Here is a 26795-nt window from a genome sequence, read left to right as displayed (position 1 = left end):
TTATATTTCATTTTTACTTTCTGCCAGGAACGTTTGGGGCCTGTTGGGTTGCACCTGCGCTCACATCACGTCACAAAATAAAATGTATAAAATAAAAAATAAAATAAAATAACGTGTTAAATGGGTGGAAATCCCTAGATCAATGTTTAAAGTAACACGCATTGACTCTGTCGGCTATGTTTTGCCATGCATGCTCCCTTTGTTTTGCAGCTGAGGCTGTGTTACTTTTTTTCCGCAAAATTTGCATGTTATCGGCATATGCTGCCATCAGAATTTCGGCCTCAAGCGCTGTAAAATACATTGACCGCGCCTTCTTTCCCTCCGTCTCCATGGTGACTCGCTTAATCTGTGCTCCACTAATCAGGGCTTTATGTATCCTCGTGCGCGCGCTTGACTTGGGGTTAAAGCAACTCCGCGTTGATTGAACTAATTGTTATCAGCCTTTCTGAAACCGAATATTCCGAGTTGGACAGTTCGGGGTTACTCAACCGTGAGTATCGTTTTTCACTCTGAGTTTTCTAAACCGGCTTCCTGAAATAGGGCCCTGGAAAGTGAGGACGAGAATGCTTCACCAAAAGGCAGATCACACAAAGCCCTGTTTAACAGCTCGTTTGGAAGTACTGTTAGTTTTTCAAAGAGCAGCAGGATTGTGCAGTCGCATGTTTTAAAGGCTTTTCAGAATTTCTAAAGGCTGGAAAGATGTTGATTCAGGGTTTTGGAACACAATTTATACCAAAACACAAAATTTACAGGAGATGTAAAGTTTGATGCCAGTTTTTATTGAACATACAAGATAAAATAAAATAGCTCTCTAGTATGTTTGACATAAGCACATGGAGGCCAAAAGCAAACAAAGATAAATAAAGATGAAGACTCCTGGGGAACTTCTGAGCTCCTTTATGGGAGATGAGTCACCAGCTCCTCCTCCTTTATTATATAATTATCAATATTTTATCTTTAAACTGAATTATCTACAATCTTAAACTGGATTTGTTTAATGTCAAAATGGAACACACTGTTAAAATGACACATTAGTCCATAAGTTATGTTATAAATATAAATAATAAATGAGCTTAAAATATGGATCACAGACAATTTGAGAACAGATCAACTTGTCAACATTGTCATTCCCTAAAATATTCCCTTTCCATCTGAAAAGCACTTGCCATAATGTCAATCCAACTACTACATGGGTAGTTTTTTTAAACTGATATTTCCAAGTGCGTTTTGGAGAAATAGTTATTTTTACATCAAGACACTAAAAATATCTCAAGCACTGTCGAGGCCATGCCAAAGAAAATGAAGAAACTTCAGCAAAGACAAAGCCTATAAACTATAAAACAATGATGTCAGAAAAAGGTGATATAGGTGCACACATTTTATGGTGGACAAGACAAAGTTTGTCTTGTCCATGTGTCAAAACAGAAACTGAGCTTCCGAAAGCCTTTTTAAAATTTTCAGTTTTCAATGACCCAAACACTGTTTATGTGTTCTACCACCACCATTTTCTAAGAATGAAACTTAGCATGTAGCATCTTTTCCTAATTGCATTTTCAACTGTACTGGAGAACTAAAATGTTTCACACAGGTGCTGAAACAGTGTGGTTTTTCACTTTTGTGAACTGGCATGTGTTATTTCAAGTTTCCCTTTACCTGAATCTTTTCTAGAGGTGCTACAAGAATGTGGCTTCTCACCTGTGTGAATTTGCATGTGTCTAGTCAAATCTGACGTCCACCTAAATCTTTTCCTACAGGTGCCGCAAGAATATGGCTTCTCAACTGTGTGAATTCGCATGTGGCTTTTCAAATTTGATTTTATATAAAATCTTTTCCCACAAGTGCTACAGGAATATCGTTTTTCATTTGCATGGAATTCCATGTGTATTTTCAAATGGCTTTTATGATTAAACCTTTTCCCACAGGTGCTACAGGAATGTGGTTTCTCACCGGTGTGAATTTGCATGTGTCTAGTCAAGCTTGACTTCCAAAAAAACAAAAACAAAAAAAACCCCTTTTCCCACAGGTGCTACATAAATGTGCGGTGTCGGAATTTTGAACACTCGGGCCTGATACGATTTGCTCCCACTCATTTCTGTGCGAGTTACCACCCTTGACTTCATCCTGATCTGTGTCAGGAGATTTGTGAGAATGGAGCTGGTCACTGCTTGGTTCTGGTTCACTATGATCATTTTCTTTACGAGCAGGAAAAGTTTCAGTCTCCTGCTTTAGAACAACCGTTTTTCTACTTCACTGGTACAGAGTTCCTCTTGTTCCTCTTTAATCTGTGAAGGATCCTCCTGGTGTAGACTGGAGTTCTTCTCCTGGTTTACAGACCTGCTGAGTTGTGAGCCCATCCTCGTCCTTACAGTCATGTGGTGGAAAATCTTAAGGGACATATCAAAAAACATACATTTGAGAAATTACAACCATTAGAAGGTCTCTACATGGTAAGCATATGGCTTAGATCATCTACGATGAGAAAATAAAGACGATATATAATCAAAAGCACAAAGTGGTATCTCTTAAATTTTGTTATCAAAGTGCACAAAACATTTAAAAATGTGCTTAAAATTATTCAAAAACTTTACAGGACACTCACTTCAGGATTTATTTATTGTTTAGATTAACCATTCATTGCCTTAAAGTTGGGGAGAATGGGAGGTAGAGCCTTCAGCTTTCAGGTCCCTCTTCTGTGGAAAAAGCTGCCAGTTTGGATTCGGAAAACAGACACTTTTTAAAAAAAGATTAGGCTTAAAAACTTCCTTTTTGATAAAGCATACATTTATGGCTGGATCAGGTGGCCCTGATTAGGCTCATTGAGATTTAAACTGGGTGAGAGAGCCAATCTTTCTTATACCTGGGGGTATAGAGTTCCACAGCCTGGGAGCAGAACAGCTAAAAGCTCTGCTTCCCATCCTGGTGAGGCGGAAGGAAGGCACAGAAAGCTGGATAGAAGAAGAAGATCAAAGTGAGCGGACAGAAAAGTTAGTGGTTAACAGGTCAGAAAGGTAAGGAGGTGCGAGGTTATGAATGGCCTTGAAGATGAGCACAAGAAGTTTGAAAACTATCCAGAATTTCACAGGGAGCCAGTGAAGTTCCTGAAGAACAGGGGTGATGTGCTGGTAGGAGGCAGTTCTGGTGATAATGTGAGCAGCAGAGTTCTGAACCAGTTGAATCTTATGGAGGGATTTTTGGGGGAGACCATGCAAGAGAGAGTTGTAGTAGTCGGGAGGTAACAAGACTGGGCAAGAATGGATGTAGACTGGGTGACAAGAGAAGGACGAAATCTGTTAGTGTTGCGTAGATGGAAATAGGCAGAACAGGTGAGATTATTGATGTGAGATTTATAGGAAAGTGAACAGTCTAGGATGACACCAAGGGTCTTAACCTGAGGAGAAGGGAAAACTGGAGTTATCGATAGTGAGTCAGAAGTGGTTTGCCTTCAAAAGGTTGGATTTGGTGCCAATAAGGAGGATTTCAGTTTTATCCTTATTGAGCTTCAGAAGGAGTAATAAAGGTAATATTAAAACTAAGAAGCTGCTGCCATTGTTGGAAACTGGAATTGGCTGGGCCACGCTATGAATCCTGGGATAGGTTGGGCAGCGAAGGATACACCCGACCCATCCTTCAAATCTGGAAATGAAGGACACGTTTGTCGGCCGCATTTGGAGGGGTCTTTGAATTTGGACAGCCTTCGTCGAATCGCTGTAACGCAGTCAGCCTACAAATGCAGCTTCTGAAGGATTTGATTTCGTGGCTCAAGAGTTGGGAGTTCGCCTTGTAATCGGAAGGTTACCGGTTCGAGCCCCGGCTTGGACAGTCTCGGCCGTTGTGTCCTTAGGCGAGACACTTCACCTGTTGCACAGGTACAACGTTCTGGAATGGCCATCTCTGTCCCCAGACCTGAAAATTACTGAAAATCTTGGGTGCGAGTTAAAGAGAGCTGTCCATGCTCGGAAGCCATCAAACCTGAATGAACTAGAGATGTTTTATAAAGGGGAATGGTCCAAATTACCTTCAACCACAATCCAGACTCTCATTGGAACCTACAGGAAGCATTTAGAGGCTGTAATTTCTGCAAAAGGCAGATCCACAAAATGTTGATTTCATGTCCTTTTTTGTGGTGCCCAAATTTATGCACCTGCCTGATTTTGTTTAAACAACTATTGCACACTTTCTGTAAATCCAATAAACTTCATTTCACTTCTTAAATATCACTGTGTGTCTCCCATATGATATATTTAACTGACATTTTTTATTGTAACAACCAATGATTTATACAGGAATATAATGACTATTAACAAGGTTGCCCAAACTTTTGCATCCCACTGTATTTCCCTATATGAATAAAATAGAATTGAACTGAGTGAAGGAGGCCATGTTAGACAAACTGAAGAATCATTTATGCACAAATCATAGTGGGAGTTGTTTTTATTTTTTTATTTATTTATTTATTAAATAGGATATGGGAGACTTTTCTTTAATAATGCCATATCACCTCACACAAGGAATGAGAGTTTCATGATTCTTAGTGCAATGGAACCCTGTTTGTATATTTTCTTAATTTTCTTCTCTCGTATGCTTTCATAAGGTCAGTACTGTTAGGGCAGTTAGCATTCTCTTAAAATCTGTTTGTAAGTCCTGCTCCATGTTTTACATAAACATGGAGCAGGACAAAGACAGCGCTCTGTATGTTATAGACATTCATCAACATCTTTTTGCAGCAAATCCTCTATATCCAGTGGCCAGGGAAGATTTAAAAAAAAAAAAAAGAAAAAAAAAGAAAAAAAAAGTAGTCAAGAACAAACCAGGAACCAATAGCAATACCAGTTCTGAAAGAAAGTGATGATGGATTGGCCACACAATCAGGAAATCCACCGATAACATCACTGCACAGGTCTTGTGCTGTGATGACATTACAGCACAATGTGATGGTTTGTTAAAAGCTTAGTTTCAAATCAATATTTTAAACTGATTGTTCAGTCCTAATGGGGATAATTATGTTAGTGTATGATAATTTTTTAAATCTACAACTGTTTATAACCTGCATAGTTCACATTTCTGTATATCTCATATTTCTGTATAGTTTTTTTATATTTATATCCTGTTCATAGCTTGTACTCACTACAGCCTGTACATACTTATAGATATAGCATATTCATAACATACTTCATACCGTGTACATTATAACATACCATAATAGACCCATTTCTGTAATATACTCACATATCTATATTATTTCTAATATCTATTTGTAATATATCTATATCATGGCTAAAGCACTTCTGGATGGATGCAAACTGCATTTTGTTGCCTTGTACCTGTGACATGTGCAATGACAAACTTGAATTCTATTCTATATGCGAGCAATATTCAAATATTCTCTCTCATGCAGTGAACAGCGGAGATTTCTGTCTACATGCAGAAAGTCATCATTTATGAGGCATACAGCTTGCCACTCCAACTTGGTCCTTGTGGCCAATAATCCAGTTTTCATCGTCTCAACATTTTTCTACATACTGTGTACAGTTCTGGACTAACATGACTTAAATCTGGTGGAATTTTTTGTTTTTTTATTAAACAGAAGATTTGAAATCCAGGTTTTATTTTACTGTGCTAACAGAAAACATGTCTTCAGTGAGGCAGTATCCCAGGCGGTAATGCACACCATGTGTCTTTGTGTCGCCTCTGTCAGTGCGCCCCAGGGTGGCTGTGGTTACAATGTAGCTTGCCATCACCAGTGTGCGAATGTGTGTGTGAATGGGTGGATGACTGGATATGTAAAGCGCTTTGGGGTCCTTAGGGACTAGTAAAGCGCTATATAAATACAGGCCATTTACCATTTGTGACATTTTGATGAGTCCTATTCATTTCTATATTATGAAATCTGTATATGACACTTTTACATACCTATTCTGGTCCGCTTTACTCCAGGATTGCACAAATCCAGCCGTTCTCCGGTCCAGACATAAATGCTTTCAGCTTTCTGCTTCAGTTCAAGCTGCTCTCCTTCCCCAATGATGATTTCCTCCTGTACCTCTTTAATCTTTGAAGGCTCTGTGTTCTGCTGGTCCAGATTGGAGCTCCTTTCCTGGTCACTGACCTGCTGATCATCCAGACCTTCGTGTTCAACAAAGGGACACAAGAAAATAGTGACGAATGTGATAATAATAAAGATCAAGAAGGATTAAAAGGGGTCACCTATTGAGAATTTAGCTTATGGTTTCAAGGGCTCTTGCATTCTTGCAGATGCTGCCACAGAAACATTCACTCATAGTCATGTGTTCATTGGGTGATGTTGATAACCGTACAGAGTAATTTTTAGATGCGAGTGCCAGTGATCATCACACAATGTGAATAAACAAGCAAACGAACGAACAGTAGCATGATCTGAATATGATCATGAAAGCTTAAAGTACTTTAAGACGGCAGACTGGAAGTCTTTGTGTTTTGACCAACACATTAAACCATATATTTTTAGATACAAGTTGTAACGGCCGCCATTTTCGTTCTGAGTATTTATTATATGGCGTGTTTTGGGGAAAAGCCTGTTCTTACACTTGAGTCTAAGGTTTATTTTGAGCACCTGACAGCTCTTTTTTGCTTCTCATCTATAAACTCTCTCCACAACCTTTCAAATGATTGGTGGTCAAACAGAAATGTCGTGTTCGAGTCTGTGGTGGAGACCGCTTTGCGGCATAATTTGCGTTTGAGTTTTCTAATCCGTGTAAGATTTATCATAACCAAACAATGTCCATCCTACAGGGGGAGCCCCTGGTTTAGGAATAACATCCTCAATTTGTTTTGGCTGGTCCTTCTGTTTGGAGCTACCAGGTTCTGCCTCATCTTGATTGATAGCCAGTGAAGAAACCAATGAAAAAAATATTGCTGTAAATGTGTCTTGCGACACCACAAAACAAACAATAGTGTGTCATTCAAAACGATAGATGTTTTAATTTCATCATCAGATATATTTCGTCACATTGCACAACGTTAGCCTACTACAGGGGTTCCCAAAGTGGGGGGTGCAGAGCCATTGCAGGGGGAATGTTAAAAGAAAAGAAAAAAAAAAGAATGCTTGGACACTGCTAGAATAACGGACAGGTTTTTTTGACGGGGCTCCCACACAAACACATACCTATTATGGTCAGCTTTACTCCAGGATTCAACAACAAAACCAGCCGTTCTCCGGTCCAGACATAAATGTTTTCAGCTTCCTGCTTCAGTTCAAGCTGCTCTCCTTCCCCAATGATGGAGATTTCCTCCTGTACCTCTTTAATCTTTGAAGGCTCTGTGTTCTGCTGGTCCAGACTGGAGCTCCTTTCCTGGTCACTGACCTGCTGATCATCCAGACCTTCGTGTTCAACAAAGGGACACAAGAAAATAGTGACGAATGTGATGATAATATAGATCAAGAAGGATTAAAAGGGGTCACCTATTGAGAATTTAGCTTATGGTTTCAAGGGCTCTTGCATTCTTGCAGATGCTGCCACAGAAACATTCACTCATAGTCATGTGTTCATTGGGTGATGTTGATAACCGTACAGAGTCTAATTTTTAGATGCGAGTGCCAGTGATCATCACACAATGTGAATAAACAAACAAACGAACGAACAGTAGCATGATCTGAATATGATCATGAAAGCTTAAAGTACTTTAAGACGGCAGACTGGAAGTCTTTGTGTTTTGACCAATGCATTAAACCATATATTTTTAGATATAAGTTGTAACAGCCGCCTGTTCTTACACTTGAGTCTAAGGTTTATTTTGAGCACCTGACAGCTCTTTTTTGCTTCTCATCTATAAACTCTCTCCACAACCTTTCAAATGATTGGTGGTCGAACAGAAATGTCGTGTTTGAGTCGGTGGTGGAGACCGCTTTGCGGCATAATTTGGATAGCAGAGTTTTCTGATCTGTGTAAGATTTATCATAACCAAACAATGTCCATCCTACAGGGGGAGCCCCTGGTTTAGGAATAACATCCTCAATTTGTTTTGGCTGGTCCTTCTGTTTGGAGCTACCAGGTTCTGCCTCATCTTGATTGATAGCCAGTGAAGAAACCAATGAAAAAAAATATTGCTGTAAATGTGTTTTGCGACACCACAAAACAAACGAAGAAGAATGCTTGGACACTGCTAGAATAACGGACAGGTTTTTTTGACGGGGCTCCCACACAAACACAAAGCAGAGGTTGAAGCATCGCCGAATATGTTTCCAAACCAACTTCCTTCAAAGCCAAAGACTAGAAAATATGATGAAGCATAGCTTGCCTTTGGCTTCACCTGCACATGTGCCAAGGTAGGTATTGCGGCTCCTCCAACCTATGGCCGCGGCAGGCTAAACATGAGGACACAGATGACGCGCAACAATAAACGCATAAAATACACTTCTGTACCATTTGCTCCTTTTATTCCACATGCAACTGTCCAATATATAAATCAGCACATGGGATTAACTATTAAACAAATGCACAGACTGCACAAACCAATAACTGCAACTCTCCAATAACTGCACTAACTACTATGTCAAATTACAACCTGGTTCATGGCATCAATTAATGGTTTTTGTATATTTGTGCACTAAGTTCCAGTTAAAATACAGCAAAATCATTCAAGCTGCGATCAACAGAAAGTTTTGCCTCATGCTCACCCTACCTTTCTGCTCATCAACATCAGGTGCTGTGAACAGGTGAGTGCAACCACATTTATCATCTACCACACCCATGAGACACGCCCCACACCCGTGCACCAATACAGTGAGTCCATTTAAACCAACCCACTTAGTCAAAAAAGGAACAACTCATATGGCTCCTACAGTAGGTACCCCCAACAGAATTTGTTTCCCCTGCATCGGGAGGATGCGCTAGGCTGTCCAAATCATGCACAAACAGTATCCCACAGTTGTTTATGTTTTTGAACCCACTTTTTGATAGCAATGTTGACTATTATTACACAGGGGAAAAGAAAAACTACACGTAAAATAATTACACCATGACACCTCCACCTTTCTAAATGGAGGGACAATAGCTGCTTGTGTATATGCAAGTGTGTAAAAACTGCAGATAGTAAGATTAACAGTATTTTGAATCTGCCATTGCAGAAATTAATCTCATGTAAACAATAACATGTCGCACAGCGTGATGTGAAAGGCACACATCTCTGACATTGTGCGATGAACTCCGTATTCGTCGATCACAGGTAAATGCAAAAACTGAGTTTTCTCCAACCTTTTTGGTGATTCGAAACGCTGTTTACGTGCGGACGAAAGGACCAAATGCATAGAAAAATACCCATGTTGGTGTGGACGTAGCATAAAAGAGTTATTAGTTTTACTGCTACCTGTAATTTATTGCAGTTTACTTTTGATTTATTATTTTCTATCAAAGGTTTAATGTGTGAAATAACTGCAATGGAGTTCGAAAACAAAATATTGGTGAGTGTGCTTGGTGGGAATATTTTTTCTATACGACATTACGGTGTTCTGACAAACCATCCTACTTTGGCAAAACGTCCTACCTTAAGTAGTTTGTGCACATTTCTGCTTTCACAGAGTAATTTCACCACAAATTTAAGTAGGTATGACGGTTTGCCACTTAACTTTGCCCATCAGAGTATACTTGTAGCTCATATTCATAAGCCCAGGATGGTTTGCCACTACATTTTACACATTAAAGTATGGTTGTAGGTCACAGTCACAAAGGTATCATGGTGTGGCACTTGATTTTACCAGTCAGAGTATGTTTCTAGCTCAGATTAACAAAGGTAAGACGATTTGCCACTTAATTTAGCTGTTAAAGTATGCTTGTAGGTCACATTCACAAAGGCAGGATGGTTTGGCACTGAATTTTATCAGTCAGAGTATTTTTCTAGCTGATTTTCACAAAGGTAAGACGGCTCGCAACTTAATTTCGTATTGTGCGCATGCGCAGAAACAATGGGTACGATGATTCGTCAGGTAGGATGGACTCTCAGAAAACCGGCTCAAGAGCCGCAACAGTAAAAAGGAGATGAATACCAGAGTGTTAGTGAGATAGAGGTTTTCTCTCAAATTGGCATAGCAGGTTGGCTAAAATGGCTACCAAGGCAAAGACTAGTGAGCTTCCTGAAAGCCTGCCTCAGGTATGCTTTTATCAACACCAGACTAGGTGGGGCCAATTAGCACCAGCTGAACATACTCAGGAGATTAGGGGCTAAACAGGAGCGTAACAGGTGGCTAGTAGCCTTCAGTAACAGCAATAATTCACATGACAATAGTGCATTCATGTAGTTGTAAAAAGAATGGAAAATATATCAAGTAATCCAAACCAAAGTATTCAGAATACATTATTCACATTGAAATGTATTTTAAGTTACTCAAACTACATTTGGGTCATTTATTTGTAATCTGTAGTAGAAAACATTTTAAGAGTAACCTTCTCAACACTGCACAGATATAGCTGCATACACTTTACTGGGGTGTATTACTAGTTTAGATCAATGCATTTATGCAAAGCATTTAGATCATGCCCAAGTAAATCACACAATCCCGCAACCCCCCACAAATTTACACACCTGTATTGTGTGACTTTATCCCGGGTCTGATATTAAGCGGTCTTAGCTGACGGATCTCCTCCTCATACCGGACGATCGTTTTTTCAAACTCTGAGAAGATTTCTTCTGTAGCAGCATTTAATCTCTCCTTGATGAACTCTCTCAGATGCTGAACTGAAGACATTATTGCAGCAACAACCGATACCGCCAAACCAACGTCTTCAAACTTAACTCGGGATCTCTCAATGGCACCATTGCCGCTATTCTTCTTTTATTGCTCTTTTATAGGTATCAAGGGCGTAATACTGCCCTCATCAGGTCAGTCCAGTCCAACATAAAGTCTGGTACTTTGCAGAAAACTGCAATTTTGCCATGAGATTATTAGTGATATCCTGGAATAAAGAAAGAAGAAAATACTTTGATTTAAGTTTGATTTATTGGAAAACCCTTTAGTTTGATCCAGCATTAATCATTTTACAGAACAAAGAATAATCCCTTCATTGATTATAGTCACTCTAAAAATAATTATATAAAATCTTTTTAATAAACAAGGGTCTCCTGATTTCTCTGGTACGGTCCATGAAGTGGAAGTGAAATAACAATATACAAATACATTAATATAAATAAACTACATACATTTAGAGCCTGGAAAGACTCATCCTCAACCAGCTCCGCCCTATAGTTAGGCCACATCAGGATCTCCTTCAGTTTGTTACCAGCCCCACCTCGAGGCTGAGGACGCCATGATATAACTGCTCAATCGTGCCTACGCCCATCTGGGCCAGCTGGTGAGCACTGTGAGGGTCATGTTTTTTTGGGGGGTTTTTGTTTTTTTACTTTTTCAGTGCATTTAATACATCAGGTCAGTCCTGGGTGATAAGATAAGAGATAACATCAGATAAGATAACCTTTACGAGTCCCACATGTGGGAAATTTCTTTTGTTACAGTAGAAAGTTACATAGCAAAAATTAGAAAACACTGGAATAGAATAAGAATAAGAATAAGGTACTGTACACAATAGACTAGAATAAAATAAAATACTATATACAATAGAATAAAAATCTTGTAGTATTTATAGGAGATGTAAAACCACAGTCACAACAGGGGTTTACCACCACGACACGGACCCCAGCTCAGTGGTGCAGCCTCAGCAATGAAGGTGCTGAACATGGTCCATTTAGACTCAATGTTCCCAGTCTCCCTCTGAATGGTGTCGAAGCTCTGCCAGAGGAGACAGTGACGATCTCAAGGACAGGGACTTTTGCTAGGTGAATTACTAAATTCACTTGAGAAAAAATATAAGTAAGTTAGTATCAACTAGTGGTAGGACTGAGCTAAAGTGCTATCTGGGTCCATCCAGGTCACTCACCACCCCTGGTGGACACGGGTCAAAGTTATATTAGACAATAGAAGGAATAAACAAAAATAAAGCATAAACAAATTTTCACAATTTTCAAATTGTGAGTGGGCAGAGAATTTCTACATGGGTTAAATACATAACAAGACCACCTATCTATACGTCAAACGAGATTAATTACACATGTCTAATTCACTATATTGCCACTGAGGTAAATGAAGTGCAGCCTGCATGGTGTAATAAAATAATAAACATTATGAATTAGTATAACACCTGTTGGTTACTTCTTTTCAGGACCGACCTAGTTTGGTTCTGTGGAGAAAAGCACTTTTGGATTTGCTGCCTCAGTTGTGGTCTGGAACCTGTACGTCGGTAAGATTAGAGCTTCCAGTGACTGTGAAGACTGAACCTAACTCAGACAGTTAAAACGATTCTTGAATTTTGATTTAATCAAGATTTTGATGCAAATTGGTGTTACTGAAGCTCAGAGAGGGAGGGGTGTGTTATTTAATTAAATTCAGGCTGGTTTAAATTCATGTTGAGTACCTCCTAAGGAATTGTGGACTGCATTAAGTCCACTGTAATGTCTAATTGGCTAACTTAATCTGAAAATACCATCGCAGATTTGTTTGAACAATGTGTCTTCACGTCACTGATTGTGCTATAAAGGGAAGTTCTCAGACATGCTCTTGGCAGACAGGGGAGTTGTGTGTTCAGTGTTTGCTATTATGTGCTCCACTTTTGTTCTGAAAAACAACTTCAGAAGCCTCTGATGGAGTACGGTTGAGGACCTGGAAAGTCCGAGAAGGAAGAGAAGGAAGTCAGTATGATGAAGCCCCTTGAATGTGTTGAATCTTTCTGGCCAGTTGCTTCACCAAAAGGCAGATCACACGAAGCCCTGTTTAACATCTCGTTTAGAAGTACTGTTAGTTTTTCAAAGAGCAGCAGGATTGTGGGGTTGCAAATTTTAAAGGCTTTGCAGAATTTCTTCAGGCCGGAAAGATGTTGGTTCAGGCTTTTGGAACACAATTTAAACAAAAACACAAAATTTACAGGAGATGCCAACAGTTTTATTGAACATACAACTTAATCAGAAACTTAAAAGAAAGGAAAGACCTCTAGCCTGTTCGCCTTAAGCACATGCAGGCCAAAAGCCAACAAAAATGAATAAAGATGAAGACTCCCGAGGCACTTCTGAGCTCCTTTATTGGAGAGGAGCTCCTCCTCCTTTATTATATAATTATCCATATTTGATCTTTAAACTGATTTAATTCCATCTTAAACTAGATTGATTTCCCCAATTTTGTCAAAATCATTTTCTTAAAAACATTTATCTATTAAATGTGTTCATTAATGTGTCACTTTGACCAGTCTATGAATTTACACAACTTTGCATTCCTCTATAATATTCAACATTTGTCTTGCATAACTTTCTGGACTTTCTTCCAATTACCTTTTCATCCATCATTTTTATAGTAAGGTCAGCCCATAGGGTCAGGAATAATGACTGTTATGCCAACCTCATAGTAAGAAGCAATTAATACTACAGATATTTTTATGCCTTTAAATCAATTTGCACAGTTAAATGTAAGCTATAAATTTCACAAATTATTCTACAACTTTTGGACAGTTTGGACCATCAAAGTGACTCACATATATATAAAATAATTACCAAGTGCATCTTCAAATCCAGTTTCAGTTTCTACCAACCAACATATCACAAACCATTCAAAATGGAACACTGTTAAAGTTACACATTAGTCCAAATTATTATATCTCAAAACAACAGCTGGGTATCAACAGGTGCTCACATAAAAGCAGTACAAGTTATGATATAAACATAGAGAATAAACAACCTAAGTATGTGGGTCACAAACAATATGAGTAACTGCTTAACATTGTCATTCCCGAAAATATTCCTTTTCTGTATACAAAGCACTTCCCAAATATGTCAAGCCAATGTAAAGAAAATGTAAAAACAAACAAACAACAAAAACAACAACAGGACTTCTAGCAGTGTGCAAGTCAGCGAAAAGTGATTGCAACTGTTTGCTGCTTTAAACACCTTCAAACTGTGAACTTCAGATAAACAACTGGCTTTAATTAAGGCTACCTCATGAACACATGTATTTTTTTTATACAGACAATTCCAATTGTGTTTTTGAGAAATGGTTCTTTTTACATCAAGACACCAAAAATATCTCAAGCACTGCCAATGCCATGACGAAAGAAATGAAGAAACTTCAGCCAAGACAAAGCCCATAAACTATAAAACAATAACGTCAGAAAAAGGTGATAAAGGTGCACAAATTTTATGCTGCAATTTTATGTCCATGTGTCCATGTGTGAAAACAGAAACCGAGCTTCCAAAAACCTTATGAAAATGAAGTTTTGAGAAAGTAGCTGTTCATTGCTTGGTTCTGGGTCACTGTGGTCACTTTCTTCAGGAAAAGCAGGAAAAGTTTCAGTCTTCTGCTTCAGTACAAGCGGGTTTTTGTCCTTACAGTCTTGTTGTGGAAAATCTGAAGTGACAGATTAAAAAAAAGACAACAACAACACATGTTTCAGAAATTACAAGGTAATCTTAACCATTAGCAGGTTCCACATGATAAGCATGTTGCTCAGATATACCAATGAAAGGCATGTTGTGGGGAGAAGCTGTTTTGCTGACTAATTTAAAACCATTTTGGCTGCTCATTTACAAACTCTATGAAAAACACTCTTCTTCTGTGATCGATTTAACTTTGGAATCGTACATTTCTCAAGTGATTTAAACTCTTGTGATGAATCACAAATATGTGATATCAACTACAGACCATCTACAGTGAGAAAATACAGACAATATACAATCAAACAAAACAACAAAATGTTGTCATTTAAAAGTTAAAGTGCAGAAAACATTTAACACTTTACTTAAAATTTACAGGACACTCACTACAGTATTTATGTATTTTTTAGATTAATTATCCATTGCCTGATTGGTTGGGAGAATGGGAGGTAGAACCTTCACCTTTCAGGTCCCTCTTCTGTGGAAACAGCTGCCAGTATGGATTCAGAAGACAGAAACCCTCTCTAGTTTTAAGATTAGGCTTAAAGCGTTCCTTTTTGATAAAGCATACAGATATGGCTGGATGAGGTGACCCTGATTAGGCTTAGGACTTGCCAAAATTCATGACTGTTTCTTCTACTCACAACACCCTGTGTTTACAAAACACAGCCATGCAAATAACCTGTTCTTTTGTCAATTGGCCAAAACCAAGAAGGAAAAGAATTACATGTTTAGTTAACTTCCTGTTATTAAATTTGATATTCACTGTAAGTGCGCCTGCAGGTGCAGGAGCGCAGCACAAACGAAGGAGCGATGACTGCAATTCGTTGGGCTCATTTATAACAATTCTTACCAACATAGGACAGTCTTGCCAGGTGGGCCACTGGGAAGCTAGAAATTTTGGCTTTTGGAATCAGTCAGTTTCCTTATTTCAGTTGGTCTTTAAATTTTTCATGTGCCTCTATTGGGGCTGCCACGATTAGTCAACTAGTCACGATTACGTCGACTTTAAAAGTCAACAACTAATTTAATAGCAAAGCGTCGTTTGAAGCTTTGTAAGATCCTGAAAGATGCAGGAAAAAGTAGGATTTAAGAGTGTAATAATGGACTGAAACAAAAGAAAGCAGCAATGCATCTACAAGGACGCCAGCTGTCGTTAAGTCTGGGAGCCTTCTGAGAAAATAAAAGAGAAGAATTTCCAATGCAAAATCTCCAAAATGGAACAGCCCTTCGATGGCAGTACAACAGTGATTCACAAGCATCTGAAAAGGAAGCATGTGGCGGCTTCTGACGACGAAGTGGTACAGTCGTCTCAGTAAGGTAATTGGCTAGTTAGCTGCTAATATTAGCGTAAACAGTGAGCTACTTACTCATATTGGTTTCCTGCTTCAGTGAAAGCTGCTCTTCTTCCTGATTGGTGGAGATTTCCTCTTGTTCATCTTTAGTCTGTGGAGGATCTGTGTCCTGCTGGTCCAGACTGGAGTTCCTCTCCTGGCTACAGACCTGTGGGTCATCCAGATCCTCATTTTCCTTACAATCATGTTGCTGTGGGAGGTCTTGATGGACACAACACAAGAAAGAAGTTACACTGTGAGCAGGTCTCTCAGATATGTGAGCGATATTTAAGGTGCACAAATGTTTTAAATATTATCTCTCATGCGGTGAACAGCAAAGAATTCTGTTTACATGCAGAAAGTCATCATTTATGAGGCGTAAAGCTCGCTACTCCAACTTGGTCCATGTGGCCAGTTATGCACATTTTTCATTGTCTTAACATTTTCCTACATTCTGCATACAGTTCTGGGCCAACATGACTTAAATCTATATTGTGGAAAATTTAGTTGTTGTTTTTTTAAACAAACAGAAGATTTTAAATCCAGTTTTTATTTTACTGTGCTAACAGAAAACATGTCTTCAGTAAGGTAGTATGCCAGGCGGTAATGCACGTGTCTTTGTGATGTCATCACCTGGCCTTTTGATATAAGTCATATTCACTTCGGTATTATGAAGTCTGTATATTACAGATTCACATACCTATTCTGCTCAGCCGTAATCCAGGTTTACACAACAAATCCAGCTGTTCTCCAGTCCAGACATTAATCCCTTCATCCTCCTGCTTCAGTTCAAGCTGCTCTCCTTCCTCACTGCTGTGGGTTTCCTCCTGTTCCTCTTTAATCTGTGGAGGCTCTGGGTCCTCCTGGTTGAGACTCCTCTCCTGGTCACTGACCTGCTGATCATCCAGACCTTCGTGTTCAACAAAGGGACACAAGAAAATAGTGACTAATGTGATGATAAGAAAGATCAAGAAGGATTAAAAGGGGTCACCTATTGAGAATTTAGCTTATGGTTTCACGGGCTCTTGCATTCTTGCAGATGTTGCCACAGAAACATTCAATCATAGTCATTTGTTCATTGGGTGATGTTGATAACCTTACAGCTGTCTGGGATCTAATTTTTAGATGTGACTGCCAGTGATCATCACACACTGTGAATAAACAAAGAAATGAACAGCAGCATGATCTGAATATGATCATGAAAGCAGTTAAAGTATGCTGTTGATACTAATCTTTTAACATTTTACTAATAAATATACACTCACTGGTCACTTTATTAGATACACAATGCTAGTACTGGATTGGAGCCCCTTTCGTCCTCACAGCTGATTTAATTCTTTGTGAAGATTCAGGAAAGTGATGGAAACGTTCCTCAGATATTTGTGGTCTATATTGACCTGAATGCTTCACACAACTGCTGCATATCTGTCAATTCCACATCCATGATGCAAATCTCATGTTCCACTACATTCCAAAGGTGCACTGTTGGGTTGAGACCTGGTGACTCTGGAGACCCGAGTACAGGAAACTCACTGTCATTTTAAGGGCACTGCATATTTTCTCTTTTTTGGATTACTCTCTGTAAATCATACAGATGTTTGTGCTGGAATATTTAAGCAGATTAGAAGTTTCTGAAACACTCAGACCAGCCAGTGTGGTACCAACACCCAGCATACCATATCTCAACATTTCTGGCACCCAGTTTTGCCTTTCTATTTCTTGATCACCTGGAAGAACTAAAGAACTAATTTTATATTACTACTACAATAGCACTTTCCTCCCACTTATTATGGTATATAGATTATGTACAAGTTACTTCATTACTGGAGTTTGTAGAATCCTTAAATGGACATTTTGCAAGTTTATGTTTTACCCTTAATTGCAACACTAAAGAAATTAACTTCCTTGACAAAAAAGTAACAAAAAAGAGAAATCTCTGTACCTCTCTGTACCCCCAAACCTACTGGAATACATTACATTGCAAAACAAAAGAAAATGCTGCACTGATTAAAATAACTCTACTGTAACTGTGGGAAAGGTTTTGCAGAGTATAATTAAAAAAATCTAGCACTAGGTCTGGGTCATGAAAGTTTCCATCCTAGCCACCTCAAAAAAAGCTTACCTGTAAGCCAATTGATTAGCCTTAAATGTATCTGTGAAATTCCAGAACAATACTATGAGAATAAAGAAGAGATGTTGAAAAAAGTTAAAGAAAGAAATTATGAAGGACTTGATAAGATCTGCAGAAAAAAAAAGGTCGACTCAAAAAGTAGGAAGTTTTATTTAGAGATCAAGAAACCTCCAAAACATAAATCAAATCTTGTCTTCTAGACAACTTTTACACAAACACCCAGGAACATTAAAGAAATCATTTTAAAACATTGGTATCATTAGGGATTTTTAAAGAACCGCCAATGATAACTTAAGAGAGGTAAAAACATAACAGATAGGCTTGTCAGAGCTTCATTTTCCTTTTAATGTTCCTGTAGGTACTGTATTTTTTATATTAACTTGTTTGCAGGTTTCTGTGTACTTTTTTAGCATGTATTACATTAAGACATGCAGTGATTTTTTACATTGGGGCGATTGTAGCTCAAGAGTTGGGAGGTCGCCTTGTAATCAGAAGGTTGCCGGTTCAAGCCCCGGCTTGAACAGTCTCCGTTGTTGTGTCCTTGGGCAAGACACTTCACCCGTTGCCTACTGGTGGTGGTCAGAGGGCCCGGTGGCGCCAGTGTCCGGCAGCCTCGCCTCTGTCAGTGCGCCCCAGGGTGGCTGTGGCTACAATGTAGCTGCTATCACCAGTGTGTGAATGGGTGGATGACTGGATGTGTAAAGCGCTTTGGGCTCCTTAGGGACTAATAAAGCGCTATACTAATACAGGCCATTTATCTTTTCTCCCCTTTTAATCTGAAGTGGCTCAGTCCAGAACCTATTTGGGCTGTGGCTTAACCAATTTACCAATACCAACCTGTTAAATGATAATTGGTCAACTGCTTTATTTGTGAAGCTGTGATTGGTCTAATTGGAGATTTCTTTTTCTGTTTCCTGATTTTTATTTAAACACAAGCCATTTGACATTTTGCAATGACGCTGATGAAGACTACAAACCGCGTTGGTCACTAAATAAAGCTGTTGCCTATTACTTTACATGTCACTGGAGTTTAAGTCACCAGAGCCTCTATCCACACACTCCGAATGCCTCTAAAGATCCTCGGGAATTGTCCACATGTCCACATGCCCACATGAATCCTGCGATGATCCCGCAACCCCCACATCTCCACAAATTTACACACCTGTATTGTGTGACTTTATCCCGGGTCTGATATCAAGCAGTCTTAGCTGACTAATCTCCTCCTCATACCGGACGATCGTCTTTTCAAACTCTGAGAAGATTTCTTCTGCAGCAGAAGTTAATCTCTCCTTGATAACCTCTCTCAGATGCTGAATTTAAGACATTATTGCAACAACAACCGATACCGCCAAACCAACGTCTTCAAACATAACTCAGGATTGCGATAGAATCTCTCAATGGTGCCATTGCCACTATTCTTCTTCTGTTGTACTTACAGTAGACTGGAGGTGTCAAAGGCGTAATACTGCCCTCATCAGGTCAGTCCAACAAAAATCAATTCCTGACAAAGTCTGGAGCTTTGCAGAAACCTGGATAAAGAATTTATCGTTCCCAATTATTCAAGTTGAGAATTAGCTGTAATGCCCATCTCTGACAATTCATTATGCTTAAGGTGTCTTACTGCAGACCATCAAAGTATGCTTAACACTTTACATGCCTCACACTCACACTGTTGCTTTATTTTCATCACAGCTGCAGTAAAGTAAAGATGCTTTATTGGCAAGGGTAGATTTTTCTTTTCCCTAATTTCCTTCGGGATTAATAAAGTATTCTGATTCTGATTTTCTCCTCTCCATCCTAAAAGCCATTAATACGGTTCATGCAGTAGCTGTGTCCAGAGACAATAGTCCCCAGATTCTTTAGAACATAGGTGTCAAACTCTGGCCCATGGGCCAAATTTGGCCCGCAGCCTAATTACATTTGGCCCGCGAAGCCATACCAAATTATTATTAGAGCTGGCCTACCGGTATTATACAGCTAATATATATTGTTTAGTATTAAGCTTTGCTTGTTCCATGTTCAGTTTTTCAGCAAAACTTGTTTGAGTCCATAAGAAGAGATTCATTCTTAAATCTGGAGGAAGATCTTTTTTTCAATAAATATTAATGTTAGCCCGCGACCTTGTTCCAGTTTTAAATTTTGGCCCACTGTGTATTTGAGTTGCTTTAGAAGATCCAAACAGATCAAACAAGAAAAGGTTTCTTGGTTCAGCTGAACTTCCTTCTGCACCACTTCTATTCTTAGTATCAGTTATTGTGTGAGTCTCTTCTTTATAACGGAAACAAAAGGTGACGCATTTAGGTCCATGACTTAAACTGAAAAGCAAGTGTCATAGTGAAAATCAGAATCATTATTCAACAGATATAGTTCTATTGTTTTTAAGATCCACGTTTTTTGTTGTTTTTATGGCATTTTGATTTTACCTTTCCTTTTGACATACTTTATTAACACAGTTTCAAAATCAGACAAAATAAACAAAATCAGAGTACGAAAAAGTAAATTGTTTTACTGTAAAAACCACAAACAAGTTTAACAAATAATTTTCTTAACTTGGAATGCAAATAGAAATTGTATGTTTTAAAAACTCATGCACAAGTTTTGCAAACAACAAAGTTATATGCAACTATTTACCTAAAAATAAAGCCAATGCCACAGACATTTTTAACCCATTTTAAATTATTTAGAGAGCAATCAGGTGTTTTGCATCAAATAGGATTCCACAAAAGTTATTTGTGCCACTCCAAAAAACAGTTTCTGTCCTCTGTAAGACTTAGTAAAACATCACAAGCCTGATACCTGCAGGCCTGAAAGCAGGAGGTGTATCACTGCTATTTTCCACCTGGATGCACACACACATGTACGAATACACATACATCCATAAATATTAAATATATGTAAATATGTAATATGTATGTAATATGTAAATATGTGTATATATACATATGCATACACATATCCACACACCCATACATGTATAAGTTGCATTATGCTTGAGGTGGTTTACAGCTGAGGTCAACTTTGGGCTGTTAAAGTGACTCATACATATAAAATAATTACCACGTGCATCTTTCGCCAGTTTCTACCAACCACATATTACAAACCTTTCAAAATGGAACACAACACTATCAAAGTTAAACATTAGTCCAAAATATTAGATAATAACCAATGTTGGAGAGTAACAGAATACATGTACCAGCGTTATGTATGTAAAATACAAAATATGAGTAACTGTATTCTGTTACGGTTACCATTTAAAAAGGTGATATTTAGAATACAGTTAGTTTGTTGAAATAAATGGATTACACAGCTGTTTTGTCCTGTTTCATATGTCAGGCTATCCCCTAAATATTTTTGGTAATTCCACGCTGGTGGAAACCCAAACAAGACTAATGCCTGGGTCTCAAATACTCTGGCAAATGATGACAATTAGAGACCAGTGAGTACACAGCTGAATATAATCTAACTAATAACACAGTAAGAAGAACTACACATAATGCACATAAACAGAAGGTTGACACAGTTAAACAGCAAACATGAAACCTAAACCATGACAAAGTCTAAGACTGAAGACACTGTGTCAACGATCCAGGAATCCTGGCAGAGTACAAAAAGAAAACATTTTTCATTAGCAGTCAAAAACTAATGTGTACACTTATGTCTGCATTTTTATTTTGGTAAATACGAACGAAATTATAGCAGAAAAGCTGTCACGTGTCTGGTCAAAAGAGAGTATTAATATATTTATTTGGTAGTTCAATAAAAGACTGCGTTCACGTTTGCAGTTTTGTCTTGTAATACAATATTTGAAATGGAAAAACAAACAAACAAAAGATCATATTTTAGGAATTGGTTGTGGGTGTTTTCTTGTTTATTTGTTTGGGGTTTTTTTGTACTACCTGAACACTAAAGTGGCCTTCCAATGACATGACAGTGTCAGAAGTGGCCCACAGCTCATTTAAGTTTGAGACCTCTGCTCTAATGTATCATCACACAGTAATAATACATTTTTGTAGTTGTAAAAAGCATTACTCCCATTGATTAATGTAATGGAATACATTACAAATTACATTTGGGGCCATGTATTCTGTAATCTGTAGCGGAATACATTTTAAAAACAACCTTCCTAACACCTATAATAACTTGGCAAATAGTTCTGATTACATTAAGACTCATGTGATCTCAAGCACTGTTGACACCGAACCAAAGCAACGTGAAGAAATGTCCATCAAATGTCAATCAAAAGCCCACAAATAATAACGGAATGGTGTCAGATAAAGGTGGTAAAGGTGCACACCTTTAAAGTTGTGAGACAAACTCTGTTTTTCTTGTCCATATGGAAACACAGAAACTGAGCTTTCAAAAATCTTCAGCCTTCCTAGAAGGATTTAAAAAAAACAAAACAAAACAAAAAAAACAAAACTTGTTTATACTGTTTATATTGGGTAAAAAGCCAAAACAGTCAGAAAAAGTTACATTTACCAAATGTACCTGTTAATGTAGTCAGAGACACATAAGCTCCGCCACCAACATTTTCTAAAAATGAAACTTAGCATGTAGCATGTTTTCCTATATTTCAACTGTACCGAAGAAGTGAATTTTTTCCCATAGCTGCTACAACAATATAGAGGCCACACAGGTGAAAAACCAATGTGTATTTTCAAACTTGACGTACGACTAAAAATTTTCCCACAGACACTGCAACAATGTGGCTTCTCATCTGTGTGGCCTCCCATGTGTCTTTTCAAACTTGACATATGAGTAAAACCCATTTCCACAGGCACCACAACAATACGGCTTCTCACCGGACTCTCATGTGAATTTAAGTTTGTGAGGGAACTAACACTTTTCCCACATGTACTGCAGCAATGTGGTTTCTCACCTGCGTGGACACTGATGTAGGCTTTCCACTACTCAAGACAACTAAAACTTTTGCCACATGTGCTACAACAATGTGTTTTTTTTACCTGTATGAACTGTTATGTGACTTCTCAAAGTTGTTGCCACACTAAAGTCTTTCCCACATGTGCTACAGGAATATCTTTTTTCACCTGTATGTGATTCCATGTGTATTTTAAAAGAAGCTTTATGATTAAATCCTTTCCCACATGTGCTACAGGAATATGGCTTCTCACCTGAATGAATTCTTATATGACTTCTCAAAGTTCCTTCCACACTAAATTGTTTCCCATAGGTAATACAGGAATTTGACTGCTCACCTGTATGAATTTTTATGTGACTTCTCAAAGCTGCTGCCACACTAAATCATTTCCCACAGCTGCTACAGGAATATTGCTTTTCCCCTGTATGCAATTCCATGTGTATTTTTAAAGATGTCTTGTGATTAAATCCTTTCCCACATGTGCTACAGGAATATGTTTTTTCACCTGTATGAATTGTTATGTGGGCTCTCAAATTTGCTGCTAAACTAAATCTTTTCCCACAGGTGCTACAAGAATGAGGCTTAATCACCGGTGTGAATTCTCATGTGTTCATTTAAATGCATTTTTAGAGTAAAATTTTTCCAACAGGTGCTACAAGAATGCGTCTTCTCACCTGTGTGAATTTGCATGTGTTGTTTCAAGTTTTCCATCCTATTACATTTTTTCCCACAGGTACTACATAAATGTACTGTCTTGGAATTTTGAACTCTCAGTCCTGCTACGACTTGATCTGACTTTTTTCTGTGTGAGTCACCATCCTTGTTTTCTTCCTGATCAGTGTCAGGAGAGTTGTGAGAAAGGAGCTGGTCACTGCTTGGTTCTGGTTCACTGTGGTCGTTTTCTTCACGAGCAGGAAAAGCTTCTGTCTCCTGCTTTTGTACAAGTGGTTATGCCACTTGAGTGGTACTGAGTTCCTCCTGTTCCTCTTTAATCTGTGAAGAATCCTCCTGGTCCAGACTGGAGTTCTTCTCCTGGTTACGGACCTGCTGATCTGTGAGGCCCTCCTTGTCTTTACAGTCACATTGTGGAGGATCTGAAGGGACAAAATGATAATATCAGAAAAACATAAATTGGATCAACTGTAATGTAACCTCAACAATTAGCAGGTCCTTACATGGTAAACATGGTTCTCACATGTACCAGTAAAAGGTATGTTCTGGGGATAAGCTGTTTAGCTGACTCAGTGATAGACATTTTGGAAATCTAATTTCCGTAAATAAAAAGATGATCATGCATCAGGTGAGATTTAAAAACAGGACAAAAATTTTGCAGTAAAAAACAGATTCTCAGACAAACTAATGCTTCTAAATAAATATTAATGCTGTATTTTCTGTGTTACCAGCTGACTATTGACTCTCTTCAAGTCAATGTTATTGATACAGCACCAAATCACAGCAACAGTCGCCTCATGGGGCAGCTGATCAAGCCTCGTCGGAGGAGCTACTTAAGAGTGTGGTGGAGCTTTCTCCGACGCTGGATCATTGCGTGGCTTTATGTTAGTCTCTTGGCCAGTTAGTAAGTTTAATCTGCTGCATTGTTATTTTCCCAGGAGAAGTGTGGAGATGAGAGGGCAGCGAGCACGGGGTGCTCAGACACTGAGGAGCGGGGACAAAGAACACTAACACTGGGAAGAGGACATGTCACGGGAGTCGGGAACGCATTCGGGTTTTATTGTTATTTTCCATGCACTGTAAATAAACGCACTGCTTGCATTCACAGCTCCTTCCTCACATTCCCACAGTTGGCCAGCGTCAACTGTGACGGTCTGTCTCCCGAATCCAAACTGGAAACTGGTTTTACAGAACAGGGGCCTGAAAACTGAAGGCTCTCCTTCCAATTCTACTTTTAAATACTCTAGGAACAATGAGTAAGCCTGCAGTGCGAGAGCGAAGTGATCCAATGGGGTGATATGGTACTTGCCCTTGTGTGTGAATAGCAGGACTTTGAATTAAACTGTGGATTTAACAGGGAGCCAATCAATGGAAGCCAATATAGGAGAAATATGCTCTCTTTCTAGTTCCTGTCAGTACTCTTGCTGCAGCATTTTGGATTAACTAAAGGCTTTTCATGGGTTTTTAGTACATCCTGATAATGATGAATTACAGTAGTCCTAGAAGTAATAAATGCATTAACTAGTTTTTCAGCGTCACTCTGAGACCGGATATTTCTAATTTTACAGATTTTGTGCAAATGGAAGAAAGCAGTCCTCCATATTTGTTTAATATGTTCATTGGAGGACATATCGTGGTCACAAATAAAAATCACAAACAAATAATAATCCCATCCAGAGTATCTCCAAAAGTTGATCCTATTCATCTGGATGTAGCGTTTCGAAACGTTTCGTCACTCATCCATGTGACTTCTTCAGTCTCAGCTGACTGCAGGTTTTCCTAATCTTATAAACTGTAATTTTGCATAATGACTGAACCTAGCACCACTGAAGGATCAATGGGCTGCGAGGTCAGTTCCTTCATCATAATTATGGAAATTCTCACGACCATTGATCAACAACCACTTATCAAAGCCCACTGATCAATGGCCATGAGTACAATTCACAGAGAGTTGGGGAATGGCTGCAATCACAGCATTGTAAGACGGCGAAAGATGTACCTTTAGGCCCCCTCCTCGATTCAGAGATTGTCTTTCCCTTTTCACGTAAATCGCCTCCTTGACTCCGCGCTCAAACCAGTGTTTATCCCAGATGTCTTAGCATAAGGGCCCTTTCACAGCGGATGGAGCATGTGTTGCTAATGCTAACTGCTAACTAAAAGCCAAGGATTCAGAATTTGTTGCGCTGGCTGCTGAGCTCTGTGAGTTTTTGTGACAGCTCTATGTGTACTAGATGCGCCTGCTCCTTGTCGTTTCTATCTCTGACTTTATGTCCTCTTCTAGAGTTTGTGTTGTGTTATCTTCAAATGTTCAATAAAAACATGTATTGCTGGCATATAAAAGGGCATTTATTCTTCCAGGACCTGAAGTTCAGTAAAGCACCCCTTCAACAGCCAAACCCATCTGTTCTCTGACACAAAAAGTGGAACTGAGTAAACTGTGTGTCGGTGTGACGTAGTGCAGAAATATATATACGGATTTAGCTGGCAAAGAATTCTGAGCTACAACAAACACAAATCTTTTTTCTTTTTACCACACACACACACCAAATTTTCACATATTTTGATTTACAAGGTTACAAAAACTCAGTACACATGTATTTGTTACCTGCTTTAAGGTGCGTATTAGAGAGTTATACTACAGAGTCAGGTACTTCTGATTCTTCTCTTGTCACATGAGCTACAGTATCCAGAGTCGTACGTAGTGAGGAGGTAAAATTATTAACAAGATAATCGACCTCTGTTGGAGTAGCATTCAGGTAGCTGCTCTGCGTTGGTACAGGGCATTAAGGATAACAACAGTGGGTGAATTAAATTCTTAAACCTTGTTACAGCACTTTCAGAAAGACATCGAGAGAGACCACCCTATCATGTGATTTACTGAGGTCACATGGCCCAGGATATGAGTGGGCATTAAGTTATTGTCTGGAACCGTCTTCTGACCTTTCTTGAGCTCAAGAGCTAAAGAGAGATTAGAGCATCCACCAAGCCGGGCATTTTAAAAACTTACACTTCTCTATATTTCATAAACATGTAGCAAGACAAACACAACCCTGTGTATATTGCAGATATTCATCAACAGCTGGCCACACCCTCAGGAAGTCCACCAATAACATCACTACACAGGCCTTGTGCTGGAATCCAAAGGGTAAGACAGGAAGACCCAGAAACGTGGCACAGGGACACACCTATCATAGTGTTGTGTGGTTTGTGAAAAGCTTAGTTTAAAATCGATAATTTATTTTCAAATTAAACATTCGGCACTAATAGGGAAAATTGTCAATTTTAAATTAATTTTAAATTGTCAATATATTTAAAAAGTTTACAAAACAGATGCATTAATGTT

General features: G+C 38.7%; 2 protein-coding genes across 5 annotated transcripts; both read right to left on the bottom strand.

Moving 5' to 3' along the window:
• Nucleotides 1-1855: 1855 nt before the first annotated feature.
• Nucleotides 1856-10796, bottom strand: LOC113010323 (uncharacterized). Of its 4 annotated transcripts, none has more exons than XM_026149360.2 (4): nucleotides 10552-10796; nucleotides 7139-7354; nucleotides 5911-6120; nucleotides 1856-2384 (listed from the first exon to the last, which is right to left on the bottom strand). In XM_026149360.2, exons 1-4 carry the CDS (start codon nucleotides 10712-10714, stop codon nucleotides 2278-2280), a joined length of 696 nt encoding a protein of 231 aa, XP_026005145.2. In that variant the 5' UTR covers nucleotides 10715-10796; the 3' UTR covers nucleotides 1856-2277. The 4 variants fall into 4 exon arrangements, with proteins under 4 accessions (XP_026005145.2, XP_080148818.1, XP_080148819.1 ...); XM_080292692.1 differs by lacking the exon at nucleotides 1856-2384 and adding an exon at nucleotides 2587-2702; XM_080292693.1 differs by lacking the exon at nucleotides 1856-2384 and adding an exon at nucleotides 2626-2690.
• Nucleotides 10797-16462: 5666 nt separating this feature from the next.
• On the bottom strand, nucleotides 16463-25318 carry LOC113010322 (uncharacterized). Its single transcript, XM_080293016.1, has 4 exons — nucleotides 25270-25318; nucleotides 23738-23874; nucleotides 19064-19211; nucleotides 16463-16749 (listed from the first exon to the last, which is right to left on the bottom strand). Exons 1-4 carry the CDS (start codon nucleotides 25316-25318, stop codon nucleotides 16463-16465), a joined length of 621 nt encoding a protein of 206 aa, XP_080149142.1.
• Between the last annotated feature and the right edge of the window lie 1477 nt (nucleotides 25319-26795).

The sequence above is a fragment of the Astatotilapia calliptera genome, chromosome 18 (genome assembly GCF_964374335.1).
Source record: "Astatotilapia calliptera chromosome 18, fAstCal68.1, whole genome shotgun sequence".
Taxonomy (NCBI): Eukaryota; Metazoa; Chordata; class Actinopteri; order Cichliformes; family Cichlidae; genus Astatotilapia; species Astatotilapia calliptera.
The sequence above is the reverse complement of the archived record's forward strand: the minus strand, read 5'-3'. Positions and strand labels throughout refer to the sequence as shown.

Coding starts and splice junctions, on each gene's coding strand:
- LOC113010322 (XM_080293016.1), bottom strand. CDS start 25,318: ATGATGAAGGAACTGACCTCGCAGCCCATTGATCCTTCAGTGGTGCTA. Junction 23,875..25,269: donor TGATCCTTCAGTGGTGCTAG/GTTCAGTCATTA, acceptor TTGTCCCTTCAG/ATCCTCCACAATGTGACTGT. Junction 19,212..23,737: donor AGGAACTCAGTACCACTCAA/GTGGCATAACCA, acceptor TCTTAAATTCAG/CATCTGAGAGAGGTTATCAA.
- LOC113010323 (XM_026149360.2), bottom strand. CDS start 10,714: ATGTCTTCAGTTCAGCATCTGAGAGAGTTCATCAAGGAGAGATTAAAT. Junction 7,355..10,551: donor GATAAAGTCACACAATACAG/GTGTGTAAATTT, acceptor TTGAACACGAAG/GTCTGGATGATCAGCAGGTC. Junction 6,121..7,138: donor AGTAAAGCTGACCATAATAG/GTATGTGTTTGT, acceptor TTGAACACGAAG/GTCTGGATGATCAGCAGGTC.